This window comes from Bactrocera neohumeralis, chromosome 3 (genome assembly GCF_024586455.1).
Source record: "Bactrocera neohumeralis isolate Rockhampton chromosome 3, APGP_CSIRO_Bneo_wtdbg2-racon-allhic-juicebox.fasta_v2, whole genome shotgun sequence".
Lineage (NCBI taxonomy): Eukaryota > Metazoa > Arthropoda > Insecta > Diptera > Tephritidae > Bactrocera > Bactrocera neohumeralis.
In genome coordinates, this window is record NC_065920.1 from 28,051,227 (window position 1) to 28,077,969 (window position 26,743).

The 26,743-nt window shown below is 38.0% G+C and overlaps 2 protein-coding genes across 3 annotated transcripts in view; one reads left to right on the top strand and one right to left on the bottom strand.

Moving 5' to 3' along the window:
* The window catches only part of LOC126753300 (uncharacterized), a 161,225-nt gene that overhangs the window by 12,556 nt on the left and 121,926 nt on the right, over positions 1–26,743 (bottom strand). The gene's annotated exons all lie outside the window — the stretch shown is intronic.
* On the top strand, positions 22,515–26,418 carry LOC126753273 (probable cytochrome P450 310a1). Its single transcript, XM_050464600.1, has 6 exons — positions 22,515–23,270; positions 23,712–23,834; positions 23,918–24,108; positions 24,207–24,455; positions 24,539–24,787; positions 26,116–26,418. The coding sequence occupies exons 1-6, from the start codon at positions 22,786–22,788 to the stop codon at positions 26,292–26,294; spliced, it is 1,476 nt and encodes a 491-aa protein (XP_050320557.1). The 5' UTR covers positions 22,515–22,785; the 3' UTR covers positions 26,295–26,418.

A 26,743-nucleotide genomic window follows, 5' to 3' on the forward strand; every position in this document is an offset into this window, starting at 1 on the left:
TCTGTAACCATTTTTTGGAAATGATTGAAGAAAATGGTGAGCTTGTTCACAACCTCTGGATGAGTGACGAGGCCCATTTTCATTTATCGGGATATGTGAACAAACAGAACTTTAGGTATTGGAGTGACCAGAACCCGCAACAATTACATCAAAAACCTCTCCATTCATCTAAGGTAACAGTTTGGTGCGCAATGTCCTCAGCCTATGCTTCGTGATGTTATGAACAGCTTCGCAAATCGCCTGCGCGAATGCCGTGCACGGGAAGGCCGCCATCTTGCTGATGTTATTTTCAAACAGTGATTATTTTCAATGTTTCTTAAATGCTTTTTAATGTAGAAAAATATTTTATGAATATAATTTTGATATCTATGTCCGTGTTTTTTTTACACCTACTTCAAAAATGCGGGATTGACTGCCGCACCCTGTATTAGTAGAGATATAGATATCATAAGTTCTGATGGAATTTATGAAAGAACTGGTTTGGCTTAGTTCATTTTAACAAAAAGTTAGCTCAGAAAGGAACTGTCGAAAAAAATTATTAGCCTTGAACTTGTTGCAACGAAAAATTTAACATAGTTAGGTAATCGTTACCTCGAACAATTTAAAAATTCAATTTTCTCTCTTGCAATAGTTTTCAAAATTGTGTGATTTCGTCTCAGCGTAGATTTGAGACTATAACTCTTTGAGCAGAGCTATTTAATCGTTACCAATAGCTTTTGTATTTAACACAAGTGTAGTTAAATGCAAATACTTTTGCACACGTATGTACGTTCATACAAGTGTCTAACATGGCTGCTTTAATTGACTGCCGAAAGCTTCCACTGCCATCATAAACCCTTAGCCAGTTTGCCCTCATGACCAAATGAATGCCCGAACCCACAAAAAGTTTGCCTGAACGGTCGCGCTTCTTTCCGTGCCCCCTGGCGCACTGTCTGCCTGCCGATTTCAGACGCCGCCAGCGAAGTGTGTGCCAATCAATGTAACAATTCAAGGCTACACGTCGATACTGTGAACTTCGGTTCGCGCCTTCCTTCGTATCGATAAATAATTGCCACATATTTGCTATTTGGGCAGCGAGGTTGAGGATAATGATGATGACGCGTTTGAAAAATGTGCCGTAAATTGGTGGTTGCTATGATTATTACTTTTTTTTTTAAATACACGAAGTGTGTGTTTAAAAGAGTCTTATGAGAAACGCTATTTGCCATCATTTAATGACCTCTTGAAAGTACTTTATAGATTAAATAAATAAATTGCACAGAAAGCGCTCAGCAAATTGGGTTAATCATTAGAGAGGAATTTGATAAATTGATCTATATTATATGAGCACATAATTTGAAGACTCTTAAATGTTTTAGGATGTAATTTCGGTCAAGTGAACGGATAGTTTGAACGTTCAAATCTTGAGCCGAGTTTACAACAGCGCGTCTCTTTCCCTTTCTCTGCTTCCCCCGGCGGGTACTGAATCGAATACTCTCAGAACGTGAGTGTTTTCATCCATTGGGACGACATGACTTAGCCAACGTAGCCGCTGTCTCTTAATTCGCCGAACTATGTCAATGTCGTCGTATATCTCATACAGCTCATCGTTCCATCGAATGCGATATTCGCCGTTGCCAATGCCCAAAGTACCATAAATCGCAGAATCTTGCTCTCGAAAACTCGTAACGTCCACTCATCAGATGTTGCCATCGTCCATACCTCTGCACCATATAGCAACACGGGGATGATGAGTGGCTTATACAGAGTTTGGTATCTTTATCGATTGTCCAGTGAGAATTTTATGACTGTCATCGATTGGAAGTGAGTTATTGCGTTTTAAGCGTCAACGATCAACATGTGGGCCAATCAAAATCCGTGATCACCGAAAATTCCATCGAAACTGTGCGTGAATTCATCAAAAATCAGCCGAAATCATCATTGAAATTCATGGAAATGGAATTGAACATCTCCAAAACATCGATTTATCGCATTTTGACCGAACATTTGGGCTTACGAAAGGTGTGTGCACGGTTTGTTTCGCACAAATTGACTGACGACCAAAAATTGCTCAGAATCCAACAATCGAAGGATGATTATTTGCCCAAAAATCACATTTTACCCATTAACCACTCCCCGTATTTACCTGATATGGCACCGTGCGACTTCTTCCTTTTCGGAAAAATGCATTTGCCCATGAAAGGAAAGCGTTATGCAGACGTAGAGGCCATTCGAAAGGCTTGCACCGGTGGCCTTACGAGCCAACGTGCTAAGCCACTCGTTCGACATGCTTTTGAACCGCGCAAAAAGCTGTATTGAAGCAGAAGGAGACTATTTTGAATAAAATAAATTGATTTTGCCGAAAAAAACATTTGTTCTGTTTTTGTTTAAAGTCCTGTTTACTTTGGAACGCACCTTGTAGAATTTGATCACTGTTCGTCGAGAGAGAACTTTACTTCACAACGGCCGACTCTGCGTTGGATTTCGAGTCTGACGTTGTTGTTGGTGTTAATGCTGGTTTCAATATAGACGAAATTATGTTATTAAAGGCTGTCAACACTGACGTGGGAGTCGCGAGTGTGACGACTGTTTGTTGGATGCCAGGAGATATTCCTTCTTACCCTCGTTCACTACCAGACCCATTTGCTTCGCTTCATTGTTCAACCTGGAAGAAACAGAACTAACGGCGCAATTGTTATGGGCAATAATATCAGTGTCATCGGCTGTAGCTCAAATTATTTTCTTCGGAGTTGATTGAAGAATTCGCATGATAGGGAGTCGCCTTGTCTGAAACCTGGTATGATATCGAACGGATCAGAGAGGTCTTTCCCATTGCTGACGGAGCTTTTGGTATTGCTCAACGTTAGTTTATTAGTTATTCGGGGATACCAAATTCGCACATCGCGGCATAAAGGCTCATAAAAGCTATTTTTCGTGCTGTCAAGTCTGTGTTTTCATTAAAACAATCAATATATTTAATAAATTGCCCTATAAACTCAGCGACGGCATTGTTTTTGTGTGTCACTGTTTGATCAATATTACAATTTTTGTCATAGAAATTCCCTCACCTTTCATAAGAAAACATGTTTCCTGCAAATGAAGTCAGCTATTTGTTATGTATAGAAGGTGATGGTAGTTTTTGTCAAAACTTATAGTTTAAGAGCGAGTGCTCGGCTGGTAGAGCGTGTGCAAAGATGATAACTTGCTTAAAGATTCTCCAATATATTCATTATTTTTCATTATATCTTAAGATAACAAGGCACTTATTCATATGGAAATTCCCATACCTAACCACAGCTTGATTAGTCTCACAGTTTGCTCCGTTTTGTAGGGTTTCGAGCCTTTGCTGTGCGCTTGTACATTAGGGTGATTCAAAAATTTTTTTTTTTTTTTTTTCAATTGGTACTCGCAAAAATAGGTTCCTAGACACCTCTAAGAAGGCCTCTCCAAAAATCTATTCATAATAATTTTTTTTTCATTGAGTTATAAAATTCATAAGAAATAAAAATTTTTCCAAAAATAGTCAAATTTCAACCGTTAATATCTTTTAAACGGTTGGGTTTACGAAAAAATCATAAGAGACCATATTTTAGAGCATTCAATTTCCTACAAAACCTAATTAACAAGATATTTTTTCAAGTTGTTGGAAGCGAGATATACATAAATTTTTCTATCTGATAATAAGAAAAAATAGAAAACCGTTAGGCGGAGGACCTTCCCGTTACAATTAAAAACTCATATTTGCAGAGGCTTTCTTAGAGGTGTCTGGAACCTATTTTTGCGAGAACCAATTGAAAAAAAAAAAAAAAATTTTTGAATCACCCTAGTGTACATATGCTTGTATGTTGTCCAGCGCAGACTGTTCAGAGCCCTTCATGCATCAACACAATTTTAATTTTAGGCTTTCTTTGCATTTTTTTATTGTTTTATCATGTCAACGCTTTCATATGACTCACATATTTCAGGGAGTATACTACAGCTAGTACGACTACTACTACACTAAAGCTTTGGTTGGCTAAATGACATGTAATTGTTGCAACTATAACGAACAATTGGTAAACTCCATTGTGCCAGGCACAGCAACAAATTGTCGCATTTGACGTCGTCTGTTAATAACTGTAATAGAAGCTGATAATGGGCAACCGCATGTGCAGTCAGCCATTGGAGAGCGGAGCGGACACAATTGTCTAGTGTTTATTTTTTGCTTGTGCCGTTTGTTGTGTGCTTCTGTGGTTTGGCAACCAAGGTCAGTGATATGTGACCGAAAGAATGGCTAAGCAGCAAACAAGCGGCATTGCAGTGACACTGAGGCCCCACAGGGCGGCCAGATAAGGTCAACTCAACTGTGCAAATAGCAATTCGTATGGGTTGTACACAAAGTCCAATTTTAACAAGCAGAACTGCATGCTTTCCATGGACACCCATAGTTTCCATGCATTCAACTGCCGCACACACGCGCCATGCACAACGAGAACAAACTCGTATATATTGCCGGTTGGCCGCTTTCTCTCTATCACTTGTTGTCTCGCATGGCTGTCTGTCATCGTTTGTCGCTTCGGCAATTCTGACAGACACCAGCCAAATATGTGCGCTTAAATACACACACATTCAAGCTATCACATATTTACATATGTACATACATATATTTACGGAACGCCTGTGCATCGGAGTCCTGCCTGTCGTGGACACGTCGCTTTTGTGCTATTCGCCTATGACAGTGACAGTTTTTCCGACGACATGTCGAATTAATTTCTTGCTTCCTCTCTGACTGCGTTCTGTCTCTGCGCTTTGTTGCTGGCAAAACGTTTATCGCGTTATTGTTGTTGTTGCACCATTGTTATTTTTTGGTTATGAAAACAATGTACGATTTGCTGATAACCACGATTTTCGACAAATCTCTCATGTGTTGCGCAACATTTAGATATACAGACGTATATATCCGGAGTTTAGCATGCGAAACTCTGGCATTTAAACCTCCAATTAAGTTGTTAGCGAAAAAGTCACACAATTGTTTTATGCGAAAAGTCATACAACAGCAATATTTATTACATTTAAAAAAAAAAATTTAAATTAATAATAAAATTGAATTTTATATTTTTTGAAAATACAGAACATTAGGAATACCCTTAACTTTTAATATTTATCCGATTAAGGATCATTGAATGGCCGTGTTCAATATTCACATCATACTTGCTCGCTATGTTTCAGACCTAAAAGGCTTATGGTGATTCACTTTTATCAAAAACACAAGCCTACGAGTGATACAAAGCCTTAAAAAGATGGTCGAGAGATCGTTGAAGACATGTCTCGTTCTGGATGACCTTCAATCTCTTCAACTGATGAAAAGATTAAAAATGTGTAGGCTGTGGTGCATGAAAATCGTCAGGCAGTGTTAGAGAGATGGCAAGAGAGCTCGACATCTCTCACGAGTCCGTTCGAATGATTTTGGTGGATATTTTTTGTATGAAAGGCGGTCCTGGTCGATTCATCACGCCAGTTTGAAGGACAATTAGCAGTGTGGTGCCTCCTCCAATATACAATGATTTGCAATTAGATGTTCTGGTTTTCAGAGTCAAAATAAAATCTTGGCTTGCCATATATCGCAAAGTTTGACATTTTTGATGTTAACTCAGAACATAAGAGCCCTTCCTATGTTAATTACAGTAACAAAAATATTCATCTCCAAGGAATGGAGTTAAATCGCAAACATTTTCCCGCGATTTTTTTTACAACTTTTCACATGGATTAATTAAATTTTTGACAATGAAACTTCATCAAGGCCCAGTGCTTATCGATCGAATGGTGAATGCAATCGAGGTCTAAGATAACTTCAAAATGAATTTCGTGTCGGTCGTTTAAAAGCAGTTCTTGTATCGGAAACTATTGATGCTATGCGCAAACTGATATTGCAAGATCGCTATGTGACCTATGGTGAGTCGTTAACGGGACCAACATACATTCAATATACAAAAAAAATTTTATGAAAATTTGTCTCAAAAAAAATTGTTCACGTTGGATTCCACACAATTTGTCAAGCCTTCAAAAACAAAAAAAAATGAGTTAGGGGTGCTTAGAAACATGTCTATGACCTTGTGATGTGTGATTAAACGTAGATCACATGCCTAGCCCGAAACTTAACAGCAGTCTAGTGGATGGGTGCGGCCAGATCAGCCGAATTCAACAAGCTATAAGTGCACGAAGCACTTCCAAACAAATGGTTGTCCGTTTTTTGGAAAAACTGGACATGTCGCAATCATACCGCTGGAATAACGGAAAGCGGTAAGTTCTGAGGGGCACGCAACCAGTTTTTTGCCAGTTGTCTTTTAATAAATCAGGACGGATCACACATTTAGCTGCAACAAACTGCATTATTGCGTACTCAAGTTAACGATTTTATGAGTGAAATTGTTGAACAAAGAAGTTCCATCAATATTTCTACACGGTATCAAATGTCTGATATTGAAATGTACAGAATGTTGGAAAAGGCCTTCGGTGATAATCGTTTGACGCGAGCAAGTGTTTTTTTATTGGTACAAATTATTCAAAGAGGGTGGAGAACCACGTCCAGGACGGCCATCAACATCAACCGACGAATAACACGTCAATAAACTAAGTTAATTGTTGCTTGAGAATAGACAACTAACAGTCAGACATCTAACAGGCATCGTTGGAATATCGAAATGGTGAGTGAAAACCATTTTGAAAGATCTTTTCGGACTAAGAAAAGTGAAAGCACGATTGGTTCCAAAAACACTAAATTTTTTGGAAAAACAGTGTCACGTTATCGTCTGTGAAACAATGCTTTCCGACTACTAGGATATCATGAAACGTATTATTACTGGCGATGAGTCTTGGATCTATGCTTACGATCTGGAAACAGACAATCAATCAGCGAAATATCGTGGCAAAGGTGAATCGAAGCCGAAAAAACCACGTGAAGGTAGGTCAAAAATCAAGATTATGTTGACAGTTATCAAGGTAAGGTGCACTCCGAATGCCTTCCGACCGGCCAAACTGTCAACAAGGAATACTGTTTGAGTGTTATGGGAAGACTACTTTTGATTTTTGCACCAAGATGAAGCAGTGTTTTGTGTCAATAGAAGACATTAAACGTGAATCGCTAGGCGCAATGAAGGCTATTCCGGAAATTGACTTTAACAACTGTTTTGAGGATTGGAAAAAACGTTGGCAGAAGTGTATTGTGACCAGAACGGATTACTTTGAGGTGAACGACAGAGTTGTTTGAGGAATAAATTAAGAATTTTAAAATTATGAACAAAGTCTTACTATTTTTTGCTCACAGTCGCATGTTTGTATTTATATAATATATAGACAGACTTATAAACCATTAGCTATTGTTTTAATTCCGAGTTTGTTTTAATAAACTCATACCTTCACATTAGGAATTACAAAATTCTACGTTAACATTGAAGTTAAACTCACGTTCGCACACATATACAAGTATAAATATAGTATTTGCCAACCGCAACACTAAATTCGTGCATATTTGTTGTGTGGTGCAAAAAATTACAACTGTAATAATTATTCACCGCTTAGTTTATTTGCGTTAATACGATTAGACTGCTTTGGCGAACGCATAAAATGTTGCACGTGACCAAAATTTATATAACAAATGTTTGGCAATTCAATTGCAAAATAGATTTTTTGTATGTGTTATGAAATATTTGAGTATAATTAACATATATACATATGTATGCTTAGCACATATATGGCTAACTACTTTTATAACAATGAAAGTCTGAAAATAATTGGCCGAAAGTAAAAGTGCTACACAAATACGGGAAGTGTTATGAAACCTCAAGCTGAAAATTTAAGCGAGACAAGAGCAAAGTATTCTTTGCCACTTTGAAAAAATGATTAAAATTGATTTTATTTATTTTAATACTAGGCTTAGACTAAGTTTTGCGTTACTTTTTAAGTTTTATTAACACTAAATCTTCATTGTTTTTGCTTTGTTCTAATTAAGTGCTACACTTAGAGTGAAATAAAAGAAAAAAAACATTTTTTTTAATAAAAAAATATATATTTTATTTCTTACTTCGGTAGGTTATAACGGATGATCCAAGTAAGGAACCTTTTTTCAATAGATTTTTTGTTGACAGATCACGAGTGAGTCGTGTCAAGCTGTCATGTTATTTTTGTTCGGTATTGTTTGGCTTTTCATCATGGAAAAACTTACGCCTGAACAACGTTTACAAATCGTTCAAATTTATTACGAAAATTCACGTTTTGTAAAGAATATATTTCGCGCGTTTCGCTCAACTTAGGGTCAACATAATCGGTCTACTGAGCTTACTATTCGCAACACCATTACCCATCTTGAGACCCAGCATTCATTATTGGATAATATTCGACCGAATAGACCACGTCCAGGACGCTGTGAAGAAAATATAGCCGCCGTAGCTGAGAGTGTACACGAAGACCGTTGAGAGTCGATTCGGCGCCATTCGCAGCAACTCGCACTGACGTATGGAAGGACTTGGCATATTTTATGTCGAGATTTTAAATTGAAAGCGTACTGAATACAGCTTGTGAGAGAACTAAAGCCACTCGAACTTCTCAGCGAATCGCTCTTGAAAAGTTCCAAGAAGATCCGACGTTTTCAAGCGAAATTTTGTTCAACGATGAGGTCCAATTCTGACTCAATGGGTATGCAAACAAGCAATATTGCCGCATTTGTGACGAAGAACAACCTGAAGAGATTCAAGAGCTGTCATTTCATCCAGTAAAAACAAGTGTTTGGTGTGGTTTGTGGCACCTCTTTAGAGTGGTGAGTAGTGAAGTGTTGGAGATACCTTGTGGATGCCTTATCTATAGCAATGTGTTATTACACGACTAGACTGATTTGGGTGCTTGGTCACAGCGGTATTACAAGAAACTAAATGGCTGATGACTTTGCTAGCTTAGGTTTCTCAATCTCAATAACTGCGGATTTGAAATGGATATGAGCTCCGTCTTGTGGTTCACTCCCGGATTAGCAGGGCAATTTGCCGATAGCTGATATCCAACTACAGGAGTTTTTCATCTGGCTTCACAAAGCACTGTATATAATAAACTAAGCGTAATCCCCAGTTAGGTGAAGGGTTCAGCCAAGTAACCTAACTTAACCTACCTTTAGAACTTTAAAACAATTGATACATTAGTGTGTTTTTTTATTTTCGATAGTCACATTTTTTGGGCAGTCAAGCTAGGGATACATAAAAGTTGGGTCTGAATTTTCAGTTAGGTGTTCGTTACTACTCCATGGCGTAGCATTCAGATAGGCAGTCTAACTATGGTTGTGTGTACAAAAAGCAAGAGAAAATAGCCTGGATCAAGGTATCATGCGGCACGTAACGAGAATCAACCTATTTAGGATACTCAAATATCCCAGACATGAACGGAGCTTACGGATACGTGGCGCCCTCCGTAATAAGATAGCCTTATTTGCATAAGGAGGGTTATTCCTAAGCGTAAAAACTTTCCCTAACTCTTGTGTGTCCAAAATATGAACCATAATAATAAAAGCAATAAAGGATTAAAGTAGTACGGATCTTCTCAAAAAAGCCAGAGGGCCAGCGTTTGAATCGAGCTCGAAAGTTGGCAATTCAAAGGAGGAACCTAAGCATGGTCTGGGTGCAAAGGGTAGAACTAACCCTGGAGCTGAAGGTAAGCTCAGCTTCGAAAAGGCAACAACACTGGCTGCAGCCGGAACCAAACTCGTTAGTGTGATTACGAGGAAGGGAGAGGTAGAGAAATAAGTGACAATGTAACAGTCTCTCCAATTGCTTCCACATTCACTGTATTTTACGAATCTAGCCAAAGCTACTACTTACTGCTCTCAAATGTGATACCGACAAGTAATTCGAGCTTCCCGGCCCACCTATTGGAAAGGTATATACATACATATATCCTTACTAAGCTTGTGTTCAAAATAATTGCTTAAGACAAATCAGACGATCTTCGCTTCATCTTAAAAATATTTTTATGTATGTTACTAGTGCTTAAAAGAAACTTAAATAGGAACCTGACTATACCTTAAACTTACTGGAACCCAAATTATGGGTTCACACAGCATATAGTCACAATTTTTCGCTTTATAAACCATATCTAGACATGTCAACAAAAATAAGGGGTACCTTTGCCCGTGAATGGAGGCATTTTTTCTCGACGTTTCAATGTTGAAAACAAACCGTAATGGATTGCACGCGCAATCCAAGTAATACAACAGCAAACAATGGCTTCAAATTAAAGTCGACAACGACATGCCACAAACAACAGCAAATGCAAATTGCATGTAAATTAGCACAACTCGATGGGATTTTTCGCAAAAAGCGCAACAGGTAGCAACATACATACTCACAAACATAAATGCCTAGATACACACACATATATATTTATACCAATGTTACATACATACATACTAGCAATCATACGTACATATGTACATATATGGTATGAATCGGCAGAACACAATGGAGAACAAAAAATCGCATGTGCAATCAGACTTACTTATAAGTCGGCGAGGCTTGTGACAGTACAACAATAAAAGCTAAGAAAAAGAGGCATCACAAGCAAGATTAGTTGTGACAACAATGCTTGGGAAAAAGTTAGCGATCTCGCGTGTGTGTTAATAAATTGTGGCTACAAATTAGCAAGATCATGTGAGAGTCCATTCGTGAAATAATATTTGATAAATATATTTGGAAGATGAAGCGTATGTTATTAACACTTTCGGAAAAATTAATGAAATAATATATATGTATATATAATAAATATAATGTCTAGGACCAAAAAAAAAAGATTTGAAAGTATCAAAAGCGGAATATCTAAATGAAACAATCCTCAGAATATATTGAGAATGCTCTATGTAAGCCGTCCCATCATTATACCCTGACTTGTTTGCCACGAAGTTTCTAACGCTCAGAAGAAATCGTTGGAGTGCATATAAAATATACATTATATAAATGATAAGTATGACGAGCTGAGCCTCTCAGTTTTTGAGATACTGATCTGAAATTTTGCACACGTCATTTTCTCACAAAGGAGCTGCTCAAGGCCGGAAAAGATTTAGCAAGTAATCGCATAATCAAACAGCACAAAAGCCCACACAAAGTTAGGTTAGGTTAGGTCGTAGGGTTTATCCGCAATCGATAGATCTCTCTTCGTCCTTTGTGTTACCAATAAACTCCTAAAAATCATAAATCGACGAAGCGTTTTGAGCACAACACAAGTTTATTAAGACAGCTAATCCAACTTCGTTAGGTTCGCCAAAGCAGTGTCTACCGAGATATCAACAACAGTCTGGCAAAGGCAGCATAGGAGGAAGGGACGAAATGATTCCACCTTACCTTCATTCATGCAACTTTGGCAAAGAGCGTCCGATAGAATATTTAGCCGCATCGCATGTATGTAAACCTTTTAGTCAGTGTCCAGTCAGAACACCTACAATTGCGGCGAGATTGGCTTTACTCAGAGCCAGTACTTCGGAGGACCTCTTGCTGTTTATTCTGGACCATATCGCAGTCGCACAAGTTCTGGTTGATTACCAGCTTTTGTTAATCTCATTGGAGGTCCACTGGACTTTTGAACCAGAACACAAGAAGACACATCATCGCTTCCGATCACATTAAATTGGGGAAACGGTGCTCTCCCTAGCAAGCTCATTGGATTTACAGTTCTGGCGATTCCGTTGTGACCGGGCACCCATAAAAGCATGATATGGAAGAAGCTTGATGCTATTTCTAATGAGGTCACTCCTTGACTAATTTTGAACGCACAGCCAAACCTCTTTAAGGAAGCTGAAGTTCAGTACATCTACCGCTACCTTGATGGCAGCCACCTCCGCCTGAAAGACGCTACAGTGATAGGCTGAAACTAGAGTTGATAGAGAGCTACCGAGAGAAGACTTCAGCACCTATTTTCCTTCCTAACTTCGTTACATCAGTGAAAAAGTTCACTACTTCTCCAACGGCTACGCCCCGCTCACAAATTCCTCGCAGTTATTTGAGCTGAAAAGAAACCGTCTTGAGAAGGTTCTGCGCTGCAGTGATCTAGATTGTCGGGATAAAGTCGTAAATAGAGAAGTTTCAACAGTAGACTAATCAAACAAACGATCGAGCGTCAAAGGCTACTTGATTTCACAGTTCTTATTCGACGGAAATTGTCAAAGAAGTACTCTCTTAATAACAAGAATTTAAAGATATTCTTAAGGTGTTCTAAAATACAATAAACATTGTAAAATTGTTTCTTTATGTTTATTTATATTTTCAACCGAAGTAAATTTAAGCATTACTGATTTAATTTAGAGATTGTGTACTGTGGAACCGAAACACGCTGGCACCGCTCTTGAATTGGTTACTCATCATATAATTGTCACTTGCTTGTCAATTTCAGTTAACGGCAGTGAGACAAGAAATCTTCATTCATTTGTGATGTTTGAGTAAATAATTGACAGGCAAATAATAAAACTGGCTGGAAATCGTGAGATGTGTTAAAATCAAAACAAAAAGTACAAAAGTTAGTGTATTTATGTTTATGATAAAACGAGCGTAATACCCAAAACTCAAAAACATTAAGAACTACAGACAGATACCAATACACAAAGATATTGCTTCCATTCCATTTTTAGAATCGAAATGAGCATACTTTGGAAATACTACTGTGCTCAAAAAGTAAGATGAATTTGTGACCGATAAACGCACTTTTGCCATCGCTTTTTCTAAGCGAAGCAGCCGAAATGGCATTTTTCCGGTATAGCCTTCAAGACCTTTTCCTACTCGGTTTGTCATTGACCTTCTGAGTTTACTGACTAGCCATACGATGGTCATGAAAAACCAATGCATTACGACATGGTGCAAGGAGTTACATGGGTTTTCATGGTCATCTCATTAAATTTTACAATATCTAGCATATTGTCCTAATTTTGATGATCAGAGTAATAGTTTCGGAGATACAGCCTTGAAAACTTGCGCGCTCGAGGCTGGCTAGGCTAAGTGCGCCGTCTTTAAACACGTCTTTTCGAAATGTGTTTTTGAAGTCGGTTGGCAAGATTTCTCGAGAACTACTTAACCGATCTTCATAACATTTTACACAGGTCTATGAGATATAATTTTTAAAGACTTGGACGAAAGATTTGTTTTCGATTACAACTATTTGCAAAAAAACAATGTCGCGAAATTTTCACTGAAATTTCCATTTTTTTTTTTTTGTAAAAATGTCTGCCAATTTTCAGTTTTTTTCCTTCGTCCAAGTTTTAGGTTAAGGTTTTAACTAAAACATACACTTTTTCAGAACAACAGAAGAACCAAGGGGGACATCTTTTTTCCGAGGGGTTACCGGAAATGGCGTCGCAATGGCCGAGTTTAAAATATTTTTTTCCAAAAATTTCAGAATTTCTTTGTTAATAGTATATGTTTGTAATAATAAAAAACTCTAATAAAATATTTCATTTATTATATATGAGAAAAAATTGTTGAAAAGAGTCTGTTTTTCACCCGAGGTAACCCCTAAACGTGATTTTGGCACAAATCGATTTGACGCGTTTGAGACACAAAACAAACTTCAAAATAGTTCGGGCTAAGCCAAATGATATTCCAACTTTATCAGCGAGGTCCTTAATTGTCAATCGACGATTTTCAAGCACTAAATCTTTGACATTTTCATATAGCCTTGATCGGCAGAGATTGATGGTGGTCCGCCCACTTTGAACTCGTTTAACACTTACAGAAGTATTTTGGTGTCATAGTTTGCTCACCAAAGGCCTTACGTAATTCACAGTTTATACGAGTCGGCGCAAGAATATTCGTTTCACAAACAAAATTCGAGGCAAGTTCTTTTCTCTACAAAATCAACAATTATAAAAATTGAAAAAATTACTTTTGGTTGTTGACAAAAACAAATGTAACTCGGAGTTAATTTAACCTTTTGACAAACAGAAGCTTGACAAATGTTGCAAACAGTTCTACTTACCTACAAAAAAAATATACCTGCCTCCCTGATGCCTTCACTTTACTTTTTGATCACAGTAGTAGGTCATAATAAACTTCTGGAGTTAAGAAAGTAACCCAAGGCTAAAAAGTTCGTAACATTTTTAAATAAATCTAAATATTCCCGAACTTAATTCATTTCTAATCCGTTCCGTGAAATTTTTTAGAGAATGTGCTACTTTAACCAATGGTATCACTCTGGCTAGCTCATCGGCTTTGCAGTTACCAGTGATTCCACTGGCCAACAAACGAGCCTGAATTTGAAGTAGCTTGATGCTATTTTTAGTGAGGACAGACACTTCTTGACTAGCTTTGAATGCACAGTTAGCGCTAATATTGCCACTACGCTGCCGGAGTTAATTTCACCTTGCTAAAAAGGGCCACACAGCGTAAAAGTACGTCTACCACCACCTTAATGTAATTGTAGACACTTCTGATCACACTACACTGAACCGGCCTAACGCCTAAAGCTAAGATTAACGGAGAGTTCCTTACAGAAAGTTGTGGTTTAAAAAGCTCCCTCTTCTCCAGCGACTTTTCTCCATTTACATCTCCTTCGTCGGTATGTAGACAGAGAAAAAGCAGCCCCGAATGGCCTCCAAATACCATTTAAGAAGGAGAAAATCTCGGCGTCTCCTTGTTCGGACCCCTTTCTATACCCAGCTTCCCTCAGCGGGGCATAAACGGTCCATTCAGCATCGCGGTAAACAATTTCAATGACTTCACCGAAAATCAATTGAAAACAACGTGTTTAATATCCAACTAATGCCGATCATTCTCATCTTCTTTTTCGTTTTTTATCATTCGTTAATTAAATCAGTTGATAAAATTCCATTTTGTTGTTGAAAAATGTAAATTTAATTTGCCAATAAATCGAATCAATTGTAATTGAAATAAATTGAAAAAATCAAACTTGTGAATGAATGAATAAATTTGTATTATACGAGTGTATGTAAAATTCCAGGGAAAAATGATAATAATGTCTAAAATGTACACGAATAATAATAGATTTCGCAAGCGTTCATGCAAATCAAGCGCCTCGGATGGACGAAAGCGAGGCAGTCACTGAATATCGGTGGAAACTAAAAACGAAATGTTTACAACGTCGAGCAAAAACGATAACTCGTTGCGGTGTTATGCAATCAAATGTCAAGTGCGCAGTCAATTAGAATTGCTAACGTGCGCTCGACAGTTCAGGAGAGCGGAGAGACAAGTCCAACGACATTGAAATTTCAAATAACGAGTATTCCACAGCAAGCTAACTAATTTCGCCAACGAATAAATTTTCGCCGATTTGAAGGGGAGGGAAAAATGCAAGGTTATAGCAATGCAATAACTGGAGACAAGGCCAAGGGATGGAAGTGCTTGAAGAATGCACAGTAAATATAGTGCATTATTTGCACTTTGAGTGCATAGTCACTTACTAAATGAAATAAATAATTTAGTAAGCGCCTCCTTAGGCTTAGTTAGAAATTTCAAACAAGTAACTTTAGTAAATTTTAAGTCTTAAACTCGACTGCTTTAAGATTAAGCGGCTGTTACAGGGTGTTTCATATTTATTTTTTTATAAATTATATTACTATTTAAGTAGTTTTTGAAGTAAATAAGCGTTAACGATTATTTATCGATTACTAATGTCGATTTAATAACAGCAAAACACCAGTATTTCGAACATAAAGAAATACTTGATATTACTGCTGTGGTATTTTAATTTAATATCGTTAGAAATAATAATAACGGAACGTAAAAATACACTGCGAACTGTGATCTATTATGGCCAGGCAATATAAGTATGTATACACATATCTTTCGCTTGATCTTCCATAATGCGGGCTTCATTACACTTTCAACGTTGACGTGTTACAAGTACACATATGTATGTATGTACGGTTACTACGTTATCACATTTGCGGACATTGGATGCTCATGTGTTATTAAATTTTTTTGCTGAGTCACTGGACGCTGTACTGACTTTTAGAATGATATGCAGATTTACGATTTGCTTCTACTCAAATTTAAGCATATAAATATGCGTAAGTTAATCATGATAAGTAAAAATGACAAGCAGAAATTTTCGAATATTTTTGTTTTATTTAATGTTTTTGTCATAACGGTCTTGAATATATAACGCTTTCTTAAAAGCAATCGCACTTAGAGCCACCAAGAAATTGGCACAAGACCACAATTTTCAGAAATTAAATAAAAAGTCAAGAAATTGGCACGAAACTACAATTTTCAGAAATTAAATAAAAAGTCAAACTTTCGTAGTAAATGCAAATAATGCATTGATGTCTCAAACCACAAAAATTTTTTTTTTTTAAGTTACAAGACGAAACAATTTAAGTTATGAACTTTATAAGTTTTCGATTCTCCGCAAATTTGTGGGCGTGGCAGTTTGCCGATTTTGACCCCAAGAACGATTTTCATGAGATGCGATTTTGAAGCTGTTAATGGAACCAAATGAATACGTCAGTACAAGTTTCATCATGAAGTCTGGTCGATTTTTGATGTCATCGAGTTACAGCTTGCAAGCAGGCGACATGCAGAGATGATTTTTCTACGGAAACACGCTGGCAGATATATAACTTGCATATCTGAGTTTTAGTTTTAGGACTTACAAACAACTGTTATGTGAACAAAACTATAATACTCTCCTTAGCAACATAGAGTATAAAAATACACTACGAACGGTGATCTATTATGGCCAGAATATATATGTATATAAGTACATACATATCTTTCGCTTCATCTTCCATAATGCGGGCTTCATTACACTTTCAACGTTGACGTGTTACAAGTACACATATGTATGTATATACGGTTACTACATTATCACATTTGCGGACATTGGATGCTCATGTGTTATTAATTTTTTTTGCTGAGTCACTGGACGCTGTACTGACTTTTAGAATGATATGCAGATTTACGATTTGCTTCTACTCAAATTTAAGCATATAAATATGCGTAAGTTAATCATGATAAGTAAAAATGACAAGCAGAAATTTTCGAATATTTTTGTTTTATTTAATGTTTTTGTCATAGCGGTCTTGAATGTATAACGCTTTCTTAAAAGCAATCGCACTTAGAGCCACCAAGAAATTGGCACAAAACTACAATTTTCAGAAATGAAATAAAAAGTCAAACTTTCGTAGTAAATGCAAACAAAGCATTGACGTCTCAAGCCACATATATTTTTTTGTCAAACCCACTTCAAAAATGTAACGAGACGAAACTACTGATATTTAAGGTAATCGGAGACTCCTCACTCCTCACTCCTAAAATATCAGTTTAAATATTGCATAAATGAACTAGTCCCTCAATTTTTGAGATATCGTTATGAAATTTTACTTATGTCCTTCTCGCACCAAGAAGTCCTTTGTCGGAAACGTCGATATCGGAGCACTACGGCAAATAGCTGACATATAAACTGAACGATCGGAATCACGTCCTTGTGCGGAAAACTTTTTCACCGTGTTTTCTAATAGGGCCGATATGATTTCTGAGAATCGTTTACAAATTATTTAATTTTATTATCAAAATTATAGTTCTTTAATTGCAACTTTTCGTGCGCCTTTGCCATTTTATGGTCATAATAATCATCCAGCTGTGCTCGCTATTCGTCGAATCATTGAAAATTTCGGGCGTACATTTTCTTTACAAAATCTTCAAGTGCCAATAATACAAAGAACCGATCGAAGTAATGAAAATATTGCTGAAGACCGCATTTTGTCGATTCCCAGAAGTTCTCAAGAATTGGGACTACCTTAAACCACAACCTGGCGGATTTCGAAAAAGGATTTAGGCTTTCAATCGTATAAAATTGTTCTCACTCAAGAACTGAAGCCATTAGATCACCGTAAACGTCGTGAATTTGCTGGTTTTGCTTTGGGACAATTTGAAAACGATAACGATTTTTTTAAGGAAATCATCTTCTCTGATGAGGCTCACTTTCATCTGAATGGTGCGGTACATAAACAAAAAATTCGATTCTGGTGCGAAGAAAATACACAAATTATTTATGAACTACAATTCCATTCACCTAATTTGACAGTTTGGTGTAGTTTTTGGTCTGGTGGAATCAACGGTCCATACTTCTACCAAAATGGAGCTGGTGACGCCGTTACTGTCAACGGAAAAAAGTATAGATAGATGATATGGCCGCGATTGGAAGACGTTTATCTTGGCAACATCTGGTTCCAACAAGACGTGGCTACGTGCCACACAACAATTATTGCGAGAAAAGTTTGGATCGATATTCGACTATAACATATGTATAGCTCTCATACAAACTTACCCATACAAATCAAGTTCTCTTTTGGAACTTTTGTATTTGTGAGGGGTAGCTTCCATACAACCGAAGTTCTTATATCTATTAGATATTTTGCTAGCTTCAAGGCAATGTAGGTTTTTCAATTTTAAACAGCTGGAAACCTAAATAAGCATAGCTAATACTCAATACATTTGCCTGTTACAACTATCATTGCAAAAACGAAAAATAACAATATTAATATTCATAATAACAAATATTTATATATCGAAATATGCAATAAATAAACAAAAATATATAAATATTTGTGTGTGTTTACTCACAAATGACAACTTGAGAACAAGAAAACTTGATAAGACACTAAAATATTGTCTGTCGTCAAAGGCTGCAGCGCATTTGTTGCGCCTCCAATTACCCAAATTATGCAATTAAGTGAAATCGACAAACCACAGCCATCAAATTACGAGCGATTACCTCGAAGCTTTTGAATCGCGGACATATATGTATATGTAGGTATATCGACACAAATGCTTGGCATAATATCCAGCTGTGGTTATTTGATATTATCAATTAGTCATGATTGCCAGCGCTAAATTTGATTGCAGTTTAATATTGAGGAGCCCAATCGGCGAGCAACAGTGATTGGACAAATTGTGTTGCAATTTCCGTTAAGTCTCTATTTTCTTATTAAAAATATGCATACCTATAAAAATGATAAAACAATGGTGATTGGCAGAGGAAATGCTGCCGTTAGCACTTAATTTTAATGAACGTCAAAGTTGGAAAAAAAGTTGGGAAGCTCTTCCCTAATTTGCTATTAGGTCTACAACTTTGCTTCCGCCGTTTTCCAATAGATGTCTCTAGGGTCAAGCACTGGTCGATTAAATCGATTAAATCGTTTTATATCGATCTTGGACATTTATGTCAACACTAACCCAACAAAATATTTGTAGAGATCTGTTTGCATCCAAAATTTATTCTCAACTGAAAATGTCACTTTTTGAAATTTTGCTTTGCGGAAAATTTTGTTTTTCTTTTTGAATTCCAAGAAAAGTGCGGCTGAGGCTCATCGAATGCTTTCGGATACGTACGGTGAGGCTGTCCTAAGTGAAAGAACATGTCGCGAATGGTTTCAACGTTTTAAGAATGGTGATTATGAAGTCGAAGACCGGCATGGTGGTGGAAGGGAGAAGATTTTCGAAGATGCTGAATTGGAAGCATTACTCGACCAAGATGCGTTTCAAATCCAAGAGGAATTGGCCGTATCGTTGCAAGTGGCACAGCAAGCCGTATCAAAACGCCTCAATGTCTTGGGGATGATTCAGAAACAAGGAAACTGGGTTCCTTACGACTTGAAACCAAGAGATGTCGAACGGCGCTTCTTTGCATGTGAACAGCTGCTTCAAAGGCACAACCGAAAGGGATTTTTACATCGCATTGTAACTGGCGACGAAAAATGGGTCCACTACGATAATCCTAAGCGAAGAAAGTCATGGGGAAAGCCTGGACATGCCTCCACGCCCACGGTAAAATCGAACATTCACGGCGCCAAGGTCATACTCTGCGCTGCTAAAACCAAGTGAAACCATCACAGGAGATCGATACCGAACGCAATTGCTGCGTTTGAGCCGAAAACTAAAAGAAAAACGGCCACAGTACGAGGAAAGACACGATAAAGTCATTCTCCAGCATGACAATGCTCGGCCTCACGTCGCAAAAGTGGTCAAAAAATATTTGGAGACGCTGAAATGGGAGATCTTACCCCATCCGCCGTATTCTCCAGACGTTACTCCATCTGACTACCACTTGTTCCGATCGATGGCACACAGTCTAGCTAATGAGCACTTCAGTTCTCATGAAGAAGTCAAAAATTGCATTGATACTTGGATCGACTCGAAAGATGAGGAGTTCTTTCGTCACGGAATAAGCATGCTGCCAGAGAGATGGTCAAAAGTAGTAGCTAGCAACGGCCAATATTTTGAATAACATTTTTGTAACCGTTTTTATACAATAAAGCCTTAATATATATAATAATCATAAGAATAAGTATAACATATAACAGAAATATTGCTTTGAAGCTTGGTGGGTTTTGCCTCGTGTGCTCGGTTATTCAATGCTTTGTATCGAAGAAAGACTTTGTCATGCCTTCTAAGCTATCGTGCTTCCAAAAGAGTTAAATGCACTTTAATTTAGAAGCCTTCGGGTCAAAAGTGCACATATTTACCGATGTGTACATTGGAGTATAAGCTGAGTTCAGTGTTAAATAGTTGTTACCTTTGTGCTTTTGCAACGTAAAAGTTGTGCGCTGGCAAAGTTTAAAGTTCAAAAGTGCTCATGCTGGCACTGCATTGCAGTAGCGCTGAAAAACGGTAGCGCAAGAAAAGTTTCATTACAACAATTAGAGTTGAATGCAGGGAGGTGAGCCACTTTTTTCCAATTTGATATGATTTTTTTTTTTGTTTTTTGTTTTTCCTTGAAACAGAGACAGGTGAGGTAATATACTTTTTATTGAATTACAAAAGTACGTAAATATTTCTCTAAGGCTTCATCAGTTACGCTAATAAATGTTCAGAAAATTCTGATAGATAGGTGAGGTATATAAAATCCGAAGCTAGCATATCATTCATAAATAAAAAAATTTCCATACAAGTATTCGATTTTGGTCAACCAATTTGTACTGCAACTATTTGCTATATATTTGTATATGGACTGATATCAGTGGTTCCGACAAATGAACAACTTCTTAAGGAGAAATGAACGTGGGCAGAATTACAGATCGATATCTCAAAAACTAAAGGAAAAGTTCACGTGCATACAATCAGGCAGACAAGCGTGGCTAAATTGACACGATTCTTCCCTCAGATAATTTTTAAAGGTTGGTCCATTTCGGGGTTTCCTACTTTTTTTTAAAGAAATTGACAGAAACTGCAGATTTAATGGGGAATGTTTATTAGCATCCGAAAAAACATTATTTGGACTTTATTTTTTGAGGATTATCTCTTGCAAATATTGCCTGCGGCTACATCTCAGATGGTCCATCCGTTGAATTCAATTGTCGACGACTCGTTCGAGCATTTCGACTGGTAGTTGGCGAATGTAACGCGTGATGTTTTGCTCCAAGGCCTGAATCGAAGCGGGATTGACCGCCTAGACTTTAGACTTAACATATGCATACAGGAAAAAATGGTGTAACGGTGTGATATCATGCGATCTTGGTGGTCAATCGACCGGCCCAAAACGTGAAATTATCTGCTCACCGAAGTATTATCTCAATAAAACCAATGATTGATGTGTGAAGTGGTGCCGTCTTGTTGAGATCACGAGCTTAAATTTGAATCAAGATTAAATGGCGGATAACGGTCGCCATTGACGGTTAAGTACTCAGCGGTATCATTTTTGAAATGTAATATATAGACTGATGATTCCACCGGCCCACAAACCGCATCAAGCCGTTGTTTTTTCTGGATGAGATGGCAGCTCTTGAATCCCTACAGTTTGATCTTCGTTTCAAATGCGTTCTTGGAACATTTCAAGAGCCCAAAGAGGGAGGCGATGTCGTTTGGGAAGATCGAGCGGTTTAATTCTGTACTTTTTACTCTTTCAACTTAATATCTCGACGTAAAATCTGCCAAGTCATTCCGTACGTGAGTCCGAGTTGCTGCGAGCGGCTTCGAAACGACTCTCAACAGTTTTCGTGTACACACTCAGCTACAGTTACTATTTTTTGTTCACTCTTTAGTCACTGTATAACTTAGTAGTTTCGTTAATTCTTAGCATTGAGCGCACTAAACACAGCCCTAAATGTTATTTACTGATAACAGTATATCTGTTAGACTGCTGTGTATATAAATATATAAATCCGGGCTGCGTATATGCGTTGTATAAGTGCTGACTAACTGTTTAAATCGCCTACATACACACATACGTTCTTTAGGCGTCGCATAGCTCTGGGAATACATATACATTTACAGTGAAAACTATGCGTGTGTATCTGTGCCGTTATGTAGTTTAGACCTGTCAAAATCACTTATCAGTATTTTGAAACATATTGTTTTTATAGCTTCTAGTAGTGAGTACTATGTGCATTGTTTTTTATGCCCTAAGGCAACACACGGTCTGATGAGACACTAACACATGCATGTCTAATCTGTCTCAGATCAGCAGGCAGCGAACGATGGACCGGCAAGCAGTCGATACATGCACTACATATATGTATTTCATGTGCCTGTGTTGTATAGAAAACAGAAACTGGTCGCTTTCGTTGAAATTTTGACGTTTTATTCTTTAATCGTAGTCCGTCATCAGTAGTTCCTACACCCTCACCGACGTTGCAGCTTGCAACAGTTTGGGCCTTAAGCCAACAATTTGCACTCACAGTCCACCGCAGTTCGAACTCGCCACTCGCGATCACACAAGCGCTCAATTGTGCGCGCTTAAAGTCATAAACACCGAAAACGTAAACGCTTCACCGGCGACACCAAACCGTCAAGTGCTTGACGGTCTACAGGAACTCTTGCAGCTCTGCCGTTAGCTCACTGAGTAGCCGCCGAAATGTGGCTGCTCATACCGATCCTCGTCTACTCGGTCATCTTCCTCTACATACGTCACATTTACACATACTGGAAACGTAAGGGCTTCCCAACCGAACGCACCGGTTTGAATTGGCAATTTCTGAAACAAGTTTATCGGCGCGAGTTCCACTATGTGGACGCCATCAACGAAGCATACAAGGCAGGCGGCGAGCGCCCCTTATATGGCGTGTACTTCTTCTTTCGGCCAACTTTGCTGGTGCGCGATGTCGCCTTGGCGCGCACCATCCTCGAGATACCGCATGGACATTTCGATGACAAGCGTTGGCACTACATGCAAGGTTATCGCAAAATTAATTTACTCGAAAAACTCGCATCGATTTTCAGTGTGCCGCGCGTGGAGGGCATGTTTCGGAATGTCGAAAAGGTGGCCGATCATATGGTCAAGCAAATGAATGCGTTAACGCTAGGCAGTGAGCAATTGGATATGCAGATCGTTATGAGAACGTGAGTAACGCAGATACGGCGGTGTGTGGTACACTATAGTTTAGTGGAAATTGTGACTCGGTGTAATTGAAAACTCATTGCTGAAGTGAATAAGTGAAACAATAATAATAAGCGAGGCATAGATTTGTTTTGTTAGGTTCCATGGGTGAGCCTTGTGATGTGATTAAAGAAGTAAGAACTACTACCAGAAGTCCACGCGGGTGGAGTAAAAAGTTGCTTATAAGGTTGACTCTTTAGGGATGTTGATTTTCTATTATTGACTATTGGCAGTCTAATTCGCATACCGAATTCCGAAATTTAAAGTATTTCTAAATTTTTGTAAGAATAGTGGCTAGTTTTGAAGGGAAAATATGCAATCAGCGAAATTCGCGTGAAATTTTTTCGAACAAAAATAATTTTTTTTATGAAAACTATATTTTTCACACAAACTTTACTTCACAGCTACGTCATCAATGTATTCGCTAACCTGCTGTATGGTCTAGACACCAACTTATTCGAGCCGAACGATAGCGTCTTCAAGCGGTACATACAAAGCACGTTACGAAATCGCGGCATCAACTCATAGTGAGTATTGCGATTATGTTGCTTTTGATTAGACACATAAATATTTATATATAACAACAACAAATGCTTTATTTCCCAATCAGCACGTTCAATCATTTGCCGAAAAAGTCGTCGCTCACCTACCGGCTGCGTGACATTATCAAGGACAGCGTGGGACGCCGTGAAGATGGCGGCATCATACGCAAGGACATCATGCAGTTATTGGTGAAATTCCGTAATGGCAATAATTTAACGAATAACGGTAAATTGAGTTGGCATGTGGAGAATGTGTTTGGTGAGTAAAAGAAAGAAAAGTATACTACCAGCAAAAACTCGAGTCTAAATTTTTCAGTTATTCATTCATAAATTATTGATTATGACATTTTTTTGCAGAACGCGAGAAACTACTCTCGATTAAGAAGTTGTCGAAAATTGCCGAACGCTTTCTCAATATCGGCTATGAATCCACCGCCTCAGCGGCTACGCTAACGCTTTATGAGATTTTGCAAGCGCCGAGCATATACAAGAAGGTGACCGAGGAAATACGTCAACTGAGTGTAGCAAAGAATGCAGATAGTGCAGATAATAGACTGACCTATGCGGATATTGATAGCCTCCAGTATTTGGGTGCCTGCATTAAGGGTACGTCTGCACACTATCAATATTTATTAGTTGATTTCGACTTATTATTTTTTTAACAAATTTTTTTTTTAAAATTTGCTTAGAAACTGTGCGCAAGTACCCAAGTGTGCCGTACATCGAGCGTGTCTGTGGCAAGAACTTTCCAATACCGAACAGTCGTGCAACGATCAATGAGGGACGCACCGTAATGATACCCGTGATGGCAATGCAGCGCGATGAGCGACACTTCAAAGACCCCGATTATTATAGACCCGAACGTTTTTACAATGTTAAAAGCGGACCAGAGCTGGATAATTTTATGGGTTACGGTTTGGGCGCGAGCGTTTGTGTGGGTGAGTATTAAGAAGCCGAACATTAAAAACCAGAATAGAAGCATTTGTCCAACATGGACATAGTCTCTTGCGCAAACTGCCGGTTCTATGACATGGAGCAGGAAACCCCAGATCACTTGATTTTGGATTGTTCTGAAGCAGACTCAAGTTACTAGGCTTCATCTACGTGGATAGGGATCACATTACCTCAGTCGCGCCCAGCAGGCTTCTGAAATTGTTCAGGTTGCTGGACCTTGGTGACTTTATATGATATAGCAGACGACACAATAGATCGTAGTTTGTTAGAAATGCTTGTCCGTTGTGATGTCCAGAACTTCTAAGCTCGAATAAAAAAAGGCGATTAATATCAATTCCAGCCAATTGGTTGGGTTCGTAAAAGATATGGCAAGCGAGATGTTTCAACCTTAGTCGGGCGCAAGCTAGACAGTGGAAAAAAAGTGTCTGGTTGTTTGACAAGTCACCTCTAAAACTTTGACAAGTAGCGTTCTCCAAAATCGTTCGCCTCACTACGTGCGTATTAAAAGGACAGTGTTTAGTTAGGACACCTACCACTTTAGCGAGATATGGCAAGCGAGATGTTTCAACCTTAGTCAGGCGAAAGCTAGACAGTGGAAAAAAGTGTCTGGTTGTTTCTACCTCAGTCACATCCCTAAAACTTTGACAAGTAGCGTTCTCCAAAATCATTCGCCTCACTACATGAGTACTAAAAGGACACAGTGTTTAGTTAGGACACCTACCACTTTAGCGACGATGTGAACCTTATTGAAGCCAGTTGTTCACTGAACAGTTTTCATTCTACTCGCAGCCAACGTTTGTTGAGCACTTGCGAAGTTAAAATTCACGAAGCCTTGGTAACAACTGCTCATTCTCATCCTGATTTGGGTAAGCGTGCATATCGACTTTACAATTTCGGACTATACCACTGTGACCAGGCACGCAGACAAGTTTAATATGGAAGTAGCTTGAATGCTACTGCCACTAAAGTCATGCACTGCTTGAGTAGTTTTCAGCTCACTGTCAACATTATTGAAAATGTTAATATTAAATTTTACTGCTAAAACTCAGCTTATAATTAAAAAAATCAATATTTAAGTGCCGTTATTACTTTAAGAATTAGAAAACTGAAATAAATAATATTTAATGTTTAAGAGCAATAAAGAAGTTAGTTTGGATATAAACTCAGCATCGCCTACCATCGTTCAACTATTTTAAGCAAAATATTAACAATAGCGTAGTGAATATGGCAATTAAGAAATCTTCTAAATGTAGTCTTTAAAAATTGTATTCTTACTCAAATTATTAAAATTAATTATTTTCCCCCCTTCCAGCTCGCAATTTCGCCATTTTGGTTACCAAATTAGCACTTGTAAAGCTGCTGCAGCACTTCGATATGGAGTACACCCCGAATGAGGACATACAAATTGTCCACAATCCTGCGCCCGTCATCAAATGCAAAGATGGCTTTAAACTCAGACTGAAGACGTACAAGCACAACACACTTTTGTAAATATGCCAGCAACAATTCAAGCGCCAGAACCTTTAAGAACGCCGTGCATTTACTACTACAGTGTAATTATAAGACATGTTTATGTTTGCCAGCAAACGAATAAATGTAAATATATTCATTATAATGAGCTTTAATTGTTGAAACCCCTAAAAGCAGGCTACTGCTCAACCATAAAAATGACATTTTGTTGAGCAATTACACAAAAGTCCCAAAAATTAAAAGGTATTCGGTAATGTTTACCTATTTTGGGTACACAGGATGGCCATGAATAAAGTAAATTGCTAAAATTACTGTTGTGTTGCTCGCGACGCGTTTCAACGCGCCTGAATGTATGCTGTATAAATAAAACTCAGAAATTTATGTTTTTCTGCGAATATCACTTAATTAAGGAAGGTTTATGGGTAAGTGAAATCAACGAAAGATGTCTAATTCTGTTAGCGTGAGTGGAG

Excerpts from the sequence above, each read along its gene's own strand:
- LOC126753273 (XM_050464600.1), top strand. The coding sequence starts at position 22,786 with ATGTGGCTGCTCATACCGATCCTCGTCTACTCGGTCATCTTCCTCTAC. Across the intron at positions 23,271-23,711 it reads ATGCAGATCGTTATGAGAAC|CTACGTCATCAATGTATTCG; the intron begins GTGAGTAACGCA and ends TTTACTTCACAG. Across the intron at positions 24,456-24,538 it reads TTTGGGTGCCTGCATTAAGG|AAACTGTGCGCAAGTACCCA; the intron begins GTACGTCTGCAC and ends AAATTTGCTTAG.